The sequence below is a fragment of the Sebastes umbrosus genome, chromosome 20 (genome assembly GCF_015220745.1).
Source record: "Sebastes umbrosus isolate fSebUmb1 chromosome 20, fSebUmb1.pri, whole genome shotgun sequence".
NCBI classification, from domain to species: domain Eukaryota; kingdom Metazoa; phylum Chordata; class Actinopteri; order Perciformes; family Sebastidae; genus Sebastes; species Sebastes umbrosus.
This window is the reverse complement of record NC_051288.1, coordinates 25,555,710-25,565,387: the sequence shown is the minus strand read 5'-3', so window position 1 is coordinate 25,565,387 and position 9,678 is coordinate 25,555,710. Positions and strand designations below refer to the sequence as shown.

The following is a 9,678-nucleotide window of genomic DNA, read 5'->3' as shown; positions in this document are numbered from 1 at the left end:
TGACATAGTCCTGATTAGGCACATGCAGTCTCCCAGCTGTAAACAGTACAGTTCAGTGCTATTAAGTGGTGCATGGCAACGATACAAAATAAACATGAACTTAAGGTTCAGTGACTTCCTCTGACTCCTCACAAAAACCTCACTATCAAATAATATATTCCTGCAGCTGTCAGACTCCACAACCAGCACAGTAGACCACTTACACACCAAAAAACTGACGATTACCTGATATTTTCAGGTGGAATTTCATTCATTCATTCATTCATTCATTTATTCTCACTGTTCAATATCATTTTCCACTTGTGCAATTTTGTTAATAGTCTGTTTATTGTCAATACTGTATATACTGCTCCTATTTTTATACTTCCTTCTATTTAAATGGTTCATATTTTGTTACACTTTCTTGAGCTCTTTTTTACTGTGTTAGCTGATGCATTTTGTTTTTTGCACTTTCCCCTTTGCTGCTGCACACTGCAAATTTACCCACTGCAGGACTAATAAAGGAATATCTTATCTTATCTTATCTTTATTAAATGATAAATATGTATTATATTATGTATTATAATATTCATAAATATATACATCGATGTATTGTCCAATGTCGTTTCTCTCCTCACTATAACTTGTGATATTTGTGTGTTTTATTGTAATATTACTACCTCTCTATATCATCTTTACACAGGACACACAGGTGAAATACTGACACCTGCTGGACAGAGAGGGGAAATGCAGCTTGTCTTTTAGCAACCGCCCACAAACTATTCTACGCTTTCCATTGGCTAAAATCTTTAGAAGCCCGCTCTTTGATTGGTCAGATTATTTCCTGTCGACCAATCAACGTGTTTGTTTACAACTACAGATAAAGGTCATGATGAAGTGATGCAACTAGCCTGTAAGCTAGCCGGTAAACTGAGGATATAACCGTCCAGGAGGATCAACTCTATCAGAGAAGAATATGAATTATACGGACATATAACCAAGCTTCGTATTTACTATGATGATGCTGTGTTTGGGTGTGAATGTGAGGAGGACGTCTCAGTCTTTACAGAAGGTTGGTGGCTAAGCTAACGGTAGCTAAACTAGCACACAGTGTTCACTAGCAGAGGCAGAGATCTGACAGGCTGACTCTCACCTCACCTTTACTTTGTTTACACTAGCTGGTAACATTAATAGAAAATACAACGTGTCACTTGTACTATTTTAACAGCCAGAAGCGTCTATTATGTTTCATTTAAGCCAGAGTAACAGTAACCTACATGTAGTTATCTAGCTACTAGAGAGTTAGATAGTGAGCCAGGCTGTGGGCGAAAGCTCTGAACTAACATTGGATGTTTACATCTTGTACTTTACTGATGACATTTAAATGTTGAAATTTAAACCTCAAATCACGACATTTAGTTAAAAGAGAGGTGCAGACTAGGAAAATGATATTTAAATATATATGAATAACTAGATGAATGTGTATTGAGCTGTACATACTCACTCTCTGTGAACATTTTGACTTGTGAAACACAGGTGTTGCTAATGATGATAATAACCTTAAAGGGAGATTTATCAAGTCTTTAATAGACTTGCCCCAAACTGCATGTGATTATCATAAAGTGGGCATGTCTGTAAAGGGGAGACTCGTGGGTACCCATAGAACCCATTTACATTCACTGATCTGGAGGTCAGAGGTCAAGGGACCCCTTTGAAAATGGCCATGACAGTTTTTCCTCACCAAAATTCAGTGTAAGTTTGGAGCGTTATTTAACCTCCTTCTTGACAAGCTAGTATGACATGGTTGGTACTAATGGATTTGTTAGGTTTTCTAGTTTCATATGATACCAGTATCTTCACTCTAGCTTTAAAACCCGCTTCAATCTAAAAAAAGTTGCTTTAATGAGTTAAAGACATTAGTGGCGTTAAAACAAATTTGTGTAACATGTTATTATTGCGTTAACTTTGATAGCCTTATTAATGATATATTATATTCTGCTGTCTTTCAGCTGTGCATCTTCTCCCTGCTACACATGAGACATCGGTCCTATCATTGCCCTGTGCAGTCGTGGAGGAGAGGTCAACACAGCGGTACCGTTCGCTGCCTCTCTACTGGACCAGCTTCACCTGCTCCTCCCACACTAACTGACTCCTCTGAGTGCACTGAACCAGAACCCAGCCAGACGACCTCTGCCTGGTCTCCTGACCAGGGTCCGCCGCCGGCTCCCACCCACTGCTGCATGAGTGGCTGTCATAACTGTGTGTGGATCGAACATGCGGAGCAGCTGCTGGAGTACTACCACGACGGAGGCGACCGGGCGCTCGATGCTATTGAGGAGAACGTCCTCGATGAGAACCTTAAAACCTACTTAAAGATGGAGATTAGACTCTTAAAAAAGACATGATTGAAGTATTTACTGCCCGTGGCTTCGACCACAGTGTCAACATGGAATGAGTGTTGTGAGAATCTTGTTAGCATTTTATAACACACTCCAGTTACTGATGTTGCCTCCACATTTTCACTTCCTCCTCCAGTAGGTCACACAGTTCATGTCTGCAGAACATTTCAGAAAACTGACACAAGCTACCAATTATTTTTGGGCCTCATTAGAAAATCTATTTGGTGTATTTTCTTCAGTTTTACAGCTTGACTCTGTATCTTCATAGTTCGTTGATTCTTTGTCATGTTCCTTTAGTCATGAAGCACATTTGCACATTTGTTTTATTTATCAGAAGTTTGAACTAAAGTGTTAAATGTATATTTTTTAATGTGTTTACTGATCATTTGCTTCATTATATTTAAGACTATTTTTGATTATATATTTTAAATTTATTTTAAGAGTTGTTTGTTAAATAAATGTTCTCTCTGAGATGACATGAACCGCTTTGAGAACTGGCATCACTTCAGCACAATGAAAGGCCACCAGGGAGCGCCAGATAATATAATGCTGTCTGTCTGTCTGTCTGCTCTCATGAGGATAAAATGTTTTGGCTGATCCTCTTAACCTGTTAATTTCATCATCATCATATGTGGATTTATCCAACAAGCCCAACCAGCTCCTTTAACCGCCTTTAACCCTCGGAGACCCACAATAGAGACGTTTCTATGTCCATCCTCTGAATGCTGTAGGTCTCTAGTTTGATCCATCCATCCTCTGAATGCTCTAGGTCTCTAGTTTGATCCATCCATCCTCTGAATGCTCTAGGTCTGTAGTTTGATCCATCCATCCTCTGAATGCTCTAGGTCTCTAGTCTGATCCATCCATCCTCTGAATGCTCTAGGTCTCTAGTTTGATCCATCCATCCTCTGAATGCTCTAGGTCTGTAGTTTGTGGTTGTAAAGTTTCATGAGGCTGTGATTATCCTAGAGGTCACCACAGGTCATTTTATACAGGGAGGTCAAATTTCAAAAAATGGAAAAATCGCTACAATGAAATGTCTCCTATGGGGACTAACATCATCACACATGAATACAGTTGGACTCATTGGATCCACAAGAGTCTGACACCCGGGTGGATTACATCAGAAAAGGAGCATGTTCAGATCTGTTGCGTTAGAATGACGCCTTTCAGTCAGCTGACGTGTCTGTACGTATGTACTGTATCTCACAGTCTCACAGGTTTGTGAGGTGACGGTGACCCTGATCTCTCTGACTCAGTCATCAGTAGTCTGGTACTGGTGATGCACTGTAAGTCCTGATTACACAGGAGCCAGCGGGCCGCTGCAGCCACGCAGTTATTCTTTGATCTGGGTTATGAAGGGGATTACAAATGAAGCGTTTCACTGCATAACGTTACAGCAATTTAGAGCTATAACAAAGTCTTGCATCACTTTTAAATTTTAAGGCGTAGTCGCTAAATATATATAAATATTTCCTCAGAGTGTGAGTCGATCAGCCGGTTGTTGATCAGTTAATTTTTACCAATCTGGGACATAACAGCTCGCCATGACCACCCGCTGGTTTGCTAGCGCTGTCTAACTAGAATGGTTTTACCCATCAGGCCTGGATCCATAATCTCCTTTTAGTAAAGCCATGTGATCTCCTCTGAATATTAAACATTTTACATCCATCTTTTCGTTGATTGGTGCAGTTTACTGCTCAACAACTACTAGACATGCCGTGTTTTCTCCCCCCTACCTGTATCTCTGTGATGATGTTGTACAGAAACCCGTCTATAGATTTTGGAGCTTTCTTGTAGAGGTTTGACCTTTGACCCATACAAAGTCGAGACACCTCAGTCTTTGCTGCATACATTTTGAGCATCCTTTTTTATATTTCTTGCAAGTAACTTTATGGAAATGCGATACTAAATCATTGCCCTTTAAGGCAAAAACATGGTGTGGGTATATCCACCTGAATTAAGGAGTCCTGATTAACTATAGTGGTTGATTACTGTTCTGTGGGATGTAGCTTTGTGTTTAGTGTTTGGTGTTCCAGGTGTGGAGGCTGATGTTGGAGTATTAGTCTGCTAAATGGAGGACACTCTCACTGCAGGGAAAAGTACATGAAGGTGATCTAAGAGATGTTTGCAGGATGGAGGATTGGAGGGTTTTTGCTTGAAGCAGATGGTGAGACGATTGCGTAACAAAAAGGGAAAGGTCCTTTCAGGAAGCTTCCTAATCTGCATCAACATATTCCAGCCTGTATTATCTCATGTATCCGATTGTCTCAGACCAGTAATTTGATTAGGGTTGTTTTTCTGGAGACGTACATACTGTATCATGCTTTGGAGATCTCAAACAAAGCTACTCTGACAGCTTTTAAGGCATTATATAAAACACTTTGTGTATGAAATGTAGTTTCATCACAAATACTGGATGTCAAAACTGGATAAACACAGAAAGAGTTTAAAATAATTTGTATTTATTGTATTATTATTATTATCATCACAGATTTTCATCCAGAATCTACATTAAATCTTTGAAAACTGACATATCACGTCACCATGACGTTACAAAAGTTGAGATTACACACTTTAATAGGCTACTCTATCAAAACGTACGCACAACTACATGCCAAGTATACATTTCTGTAGGCCTATAAGGAAAGAATACGTAATTATACCTTTATTAAGTATATCCCAATCAAAAGATTAAGTACAAGTAGGCCTATAAACCAATTATACTTAGACTTTACTGTATACTTGTCAATATAAGCCAAGTACACTTAGACTTTTCTATATACTTTTGTTAAGTATATCTCTGATAAGTGCATAAAAAGTAAACAGAAAGCATACTCTTTATTTTAAGTTTAAAAGAAGTATACTAACAGGACTCTTATATATAATGAACTTGTTTTTGGTAATGGTAACACCCTCTTCAATGTGGACTGTTGACATTAGAGCAGGGAGGCGGTGCGTCCACATTAATCTTCTGCTGGTCTCAGCAGCATCGATATAAGAGGGGCCCTAAGCCCCGACTGGCCCTCACAGCGAGTCTAGCGTAGAACTCCACACATCTGCTGTGCTCACACCCACTCGTCTGGCTGTCCTCCTCCCAAGCAGCCGGTGAGTAGACCCGCCGCTACATCACCACCTCCACCACCACACACTTACTGAGATACCTGGGACTTCATGTAAAGTACAAGATTGATCTTGCTATTCTGGAGCTGCATGGATATTTATGGATTTATTTTTTAGCTGAAATGATCTGAAAAGATGGAACAGAACTTTGTTTTCAAAATCAAGATGTAGTAGAGGACATGTTGTTGTTTACTTTGCTTATCAGACATTTTGGTCTCCTTTGTACGGAGGATTTATCAGTCAGGTGTGCTGTAGATCAGGGGCAGAGCGGGGCGGATGGCTTCTGGGGCTCCAGCCCTGAATCTTTTAGGTTTTATCTTTCTGTCATTTCGCCTCAGTCTCTCTGACTGGACCAGCAAAAGAATGGAGCAAAAGTTATATTACTGAGGAACTTAATCCAACAAAAATAGATTAGTAATGCTGTTTACGGTAAATTCCTACCCATGCATGTTATACAAGGCTGTCGATAGAGTAAAATATTTAATCGCAAATTATCGCACATTTTGATCTGTTCTAAATGAACCTTAAAGGGAGATTTGTCAAGTATTTAATACTCTTATCAACATAGGAGTGGACAAATATGCTGCTTTATGCAAATGTATGTATATATTTATTATTGGAAATCAATTAACAACACAAATCAATGACAGATATTGATCAGAAACCCTCACAGGTACTGCATTTAGCATAAAACAATATGCTCCAATCATAACATGGCAAACTGCAGCCCAACAGGCAACAACAGCTGTCTGTGTGTCAGTGTGCTGACTTGACTATGACTTGCCCCAAACTGCATGTGATTATCATAAAGTGGGCATGTCTGTAAAGGGGAGACTCGTGGGTACCCATAGAACCCATTTACATTCACTGATCTGGAGGTCAGAGGTCAAGGGACCCCTTTGAAAATTGACATGACAGTTTTTCCTCACCAAAATTTAGCTTGTTGTGTTTTGGTTTCAGAAAGATGAAGACAGTTGGAGAACAAATAGCTATAAAATAGGATGGAGGCTCGACAAGATGTTTTCTTTTCCTTGGCAACTATCATGTTTTTCCCAAATGATGTACAGCTTATAAAGCATTTTATCATCAAAAGGCTTGAAAAATAGTGAATATAGCTGCCGTAAACGGGAGGATGGACCCCCAGACCCCCTCTAGGTCTGGGCTGAGCCCTGAATGTTTACAACATCTGGCTTAAAAATATTTTAAGATTTAATAAGTGGTTCCAGCATCTTCAGATAAAATGGTTAATCATTGGACATGAAGAGTAGACAAACAACCCTTTAAAGAATACATATATGTCTTTTATAATGATATAAATCTATAAATCCGTCCACTGTGCCGCGGTTAAGACGTGTTCAGACCGTCAGTGTCATCGGGACTCGGTGAACGGATTGATCATTTAGACCCTCAGAGCGTGCTCAGCATATCTGCTGTGTCGTCCTTGCTCTAACGAGATTACATTTGAGGGGGTGTGTACTTATTAACTTGAGTCGGGGATTATGGGAAATTGGGTCATCCTCACAGAACAAGGTAGTCCATCGCAGACATTCAATCAGATGGGAAATATGAGTGTAAATCCCGCCTGGTGCTTGTCAGATCAGTAAGAGGATTAAGGCCTGTAATGTCAGACAGAGGTGACACAAGCTGCATGCTATAACTGTTACATGAACGTTTTCTAAATTACCTTTTTCTTTCCTCCTTTCCAAAATGAAAAGCAATCATCACGACGACTACACTTGCACACACGTACCAATAACAGCTGATTCAAAATGAATCTCGAGCCGCCCAAAGCTGAGATCAAGTCGGCCACCCGAGTCACCGGAGGCCCCGCCACCCCACGCAAGGGACCCCCCAAGTTCAAGCAGAGGCAGACCCGTCAGTTCAAGAGCAAGCCTCCGAAGAAGGGCATCCAGGGGTATGTCTCGAATGATGCACATTTATTTAGAGGTGTAGAAACAATGGAAAGGTTTGTAATTGTTTTTTTCTTTGCAGCTTTGGTGATGACATCCCTGGAATGGAGGGCTTAGGCACAGGTGAGTTCACTTTTAAAATGCATTTCACATCAGTTTCTATGATCTTCAGGGACCTGGGTAACCTCATATCTGTGTTGTTTTTTGCAGACATCACTGTCATTTGCCCATGGGAGGCCTTTAATCACCTGGAGCTGAATGAGCTGGCCAAGTACGGTATCATCTGAGCCCTCCTGCACCACCTCCCTGCGATCCTCCGAGGATTACAGTCCAAACACTTCAGACCATCTGCCTCAGGCTCCATCTCCTCACTTCAAATGGAACTATTCCTAACGACGAACTGTAACAAAAACAAAAAATTGAAAAAGAGAAAAAGAATCTACAAAAAAACAACAACTTTCTGTCCTCTTTCACTGGATTCTTCTTCTGCAGTTCACACGCAACATCTGCTCACATCTGTCCTCACACTAGATCTGCACTGGTACTCTAAACTGTCAGCATCCTTTGACTCTCCTCTCCTGTTCTGCTGCTGCTCTTCTTCTTCTTCTTTAATCTCCTTTCCTCTCCTTTTCTATTCTTCTCACGGACAAAACATGAAACTTACGCAAGCAAGGCAGCCTCAAATTGAGTTTAAGTGACAAACCCGTGGAGTGGGTGGGTTCCCACTCCATGTGCTTCGGCGCCTCTTACGCCATCTCAGAGGCTTTTCCATCTACGCCGAACATATAAAACACAAAACCTGAATTCTGTAGACTGGACACCAGCTTGCCATTGCTGAGCGTAACTTTTCAGTGGGATAACTTTAGTCAGTCATCGTGAGATCCCTCTTTTCCTCTCTGTTTTGACCAACACTTAACTGCACTGCCCAGGATACATACATCACCACTATACCATGTGTTTTTTTAATCTAAATTGTCTACCATCATAATACGTGGAAGTCTGAAGTGGGAAGAGAGAGATCCTTCCCTGCAACACACCCTTGTGTGATTTTGCAGTGTGTCAGCTTCCAGCATTGTGTTCACTTGTGTTTCATATCCCTTCTTATTTGTATGTCACCCTTGTATAATATCAATGTATATGAAAATCTGTATTTTATGTTTATTTCTCATAAATACAAAAAAACACTGTTGTGCCCTGTGTGTTTATATTTGAGTTTTTAAGATCAATATTTCAGCTATTTCATCTTTCATCTATCATTTCATCTCCATTGTCCTCGTCGTCATCACTGATCCTTCGTTCTGTTCATGTTTAGACAGTAAAGTAATCTGTTGTACACACAAGATCAATGCACGACCACCCTGAGTTGCATTTAGCTTTTCAACTTGTACCGTAATTTCTGTTATCCTGACTCTGTCTTTCTAAACATCGTTCAAATCAAGAAGATATATATTTATATATGGAGTATATATAATAACAAAGACGTTGCTAAATTTGCCCTGATGATATAAAACTGGTGATGTAAGAGATTTTTCTTTATAAATGATGTTTGCAGTGTTGCACTGTGTATGATGTATAATGGAGCTTTGTCCTCTCTACAGGATGTGGAAAAAAATAAAGTAAAAAAAACAGGAAAATAAAAATGGAGATTTATTTACTATCATTATAATTGTTCTTTAGATTATGAGTTTGTGGTTTGATATTGATCTTTATTTTGGTCTTTAAGTCAAACTAAATATACACTGCAATGTTTTCATACAGTATTTCACCAAAAGTAAGGTTGGGTGATCTCCGAGAAGACAAATATGATTTGCAATGTGGTAAAGCAGGTATTCAGACATTATTTGTTAATTATATAGCCTAAATGGTTAGCAAATAAAGTAGCATAAAATGGAAATACTAAATAAATAAAAAATAAGTGCATTAATAAATTAATTTAAAAATTAATAAAATAAATACACAAATAAATAAAGGGTAAAATTGAAAAGAAGAATAAATAAATAAATAAATAAATAACTTGATAAATAAATAAATAAATAAATAAATAAATAAGTCATTAAATTGAGCAAAGATAATATTGAAAATAAATGAAGTCATTAATGAATTGATAAAATGTGACATAAATTGATATTTGATATAAAATGTATTTATTTGCATTTATTTATTTTTGCATTTATTTTTTTATATATATTTTTAAATGATTTTAAAAGGTGCAAAAATTAATCAATTAAAAAAATTAAAATAAAAGGGAAAATTAAACAGAAGAGTAA

General features: G+C 38.7%; 2 protein-coding genes across 2 annotated transcripts; both read left to right on the top strand.

The window, feature by feature from the left end:
• The first annotated feature begins 847 nt into the window (after nucleotides 1-847).
• oxld1 (oxidoreductase-like domain containing 1) lies at nucleotides 848-3,092 on the top strand. Its single transcript, XM_037754228.1, has 2 exons — nucleotides 848-1,051; nucleotides 1,989-3,092. The coding sequence occupies exons 1-2, from the start codon at nucleotides 995-997 to the stop codon at nucleotides 2,382-2,384; spliced, it is 453 nt and encodes a 150-aa protein (XP_037610156.1). The 5' UTR covers nucleotides 848-994; the 3' UTR covers nucleotides 2,385-3,092.
• Nucleotides 3,093-5,330: 2,238 nt separating this feature from the next.
• On the top strand, nucleotides 5,331-9,050 carry pde6gb (phosphodiesterase 6G, cGMP-specific, rod, gamma, paralog b). The gene is made up of 4 exons (XM_037754229.1): nucleotides 5,331-5,486; nucleotides 7,217-7,416; nucleotides 7,494-7,534; nucleotides 7,622-9,050. The coding sequence occupies exons 2-4, from the start codon at nucleotides 7,271-7,273 to the stop codon at nucleotides 7,696-7,698; spliced, it is 264 nt and encodes an 87-aa protein (XP_037610157.1). The 5' UTR covers nucleotides 5,331-5,486; nucleotides 7,217-7,270; the 3' UTR covers nucleotides 7,699-9,050.
• Nucleotides 9,051-9,678: the final 628 nt, after the last annotated feature.

Excerpts from the sequence above, each read along its gene's own strand:
- pde6gb (XM_037754229.1), top strand. The coding sequence starts at position 7,271 with ATGAATCTCGAGCCGCCCAAAGCTGAGATCAAGTCGGCCACCCGAGTC. Across the intron at positions 7,417-7,493 it reads CCGAAGAAGGGCATCCAGGG|CTTTGGTGATGACATCCCTG; the intron begins GTATGTCTCGAA and ends TTTTCTTTGCAG. Across the intron at positions 7,535-7,621 it reads AATGGAGGGCTTAGGCACAG|ACATCACTGTCATTTGCCCA; the intron begins GTGAGTTCACTT and ends TGTTTTTTGCAG.
- oxld1 (XM_037754228.1), top strand. The coding sequence starts at position 995 with ATGATGATGCTGTGTTTGGGTGTGAATGTGAGGAGGACGTCTCAGTCT. Across the intron at positions 1,052-1,988 it reads CGTCTCAGTCTTTACAGAAG|CTGTGCATCTTCTCCCTGCT; the intron begins GTTGGTGGCTAA and ends GCTGTCTTTCAG.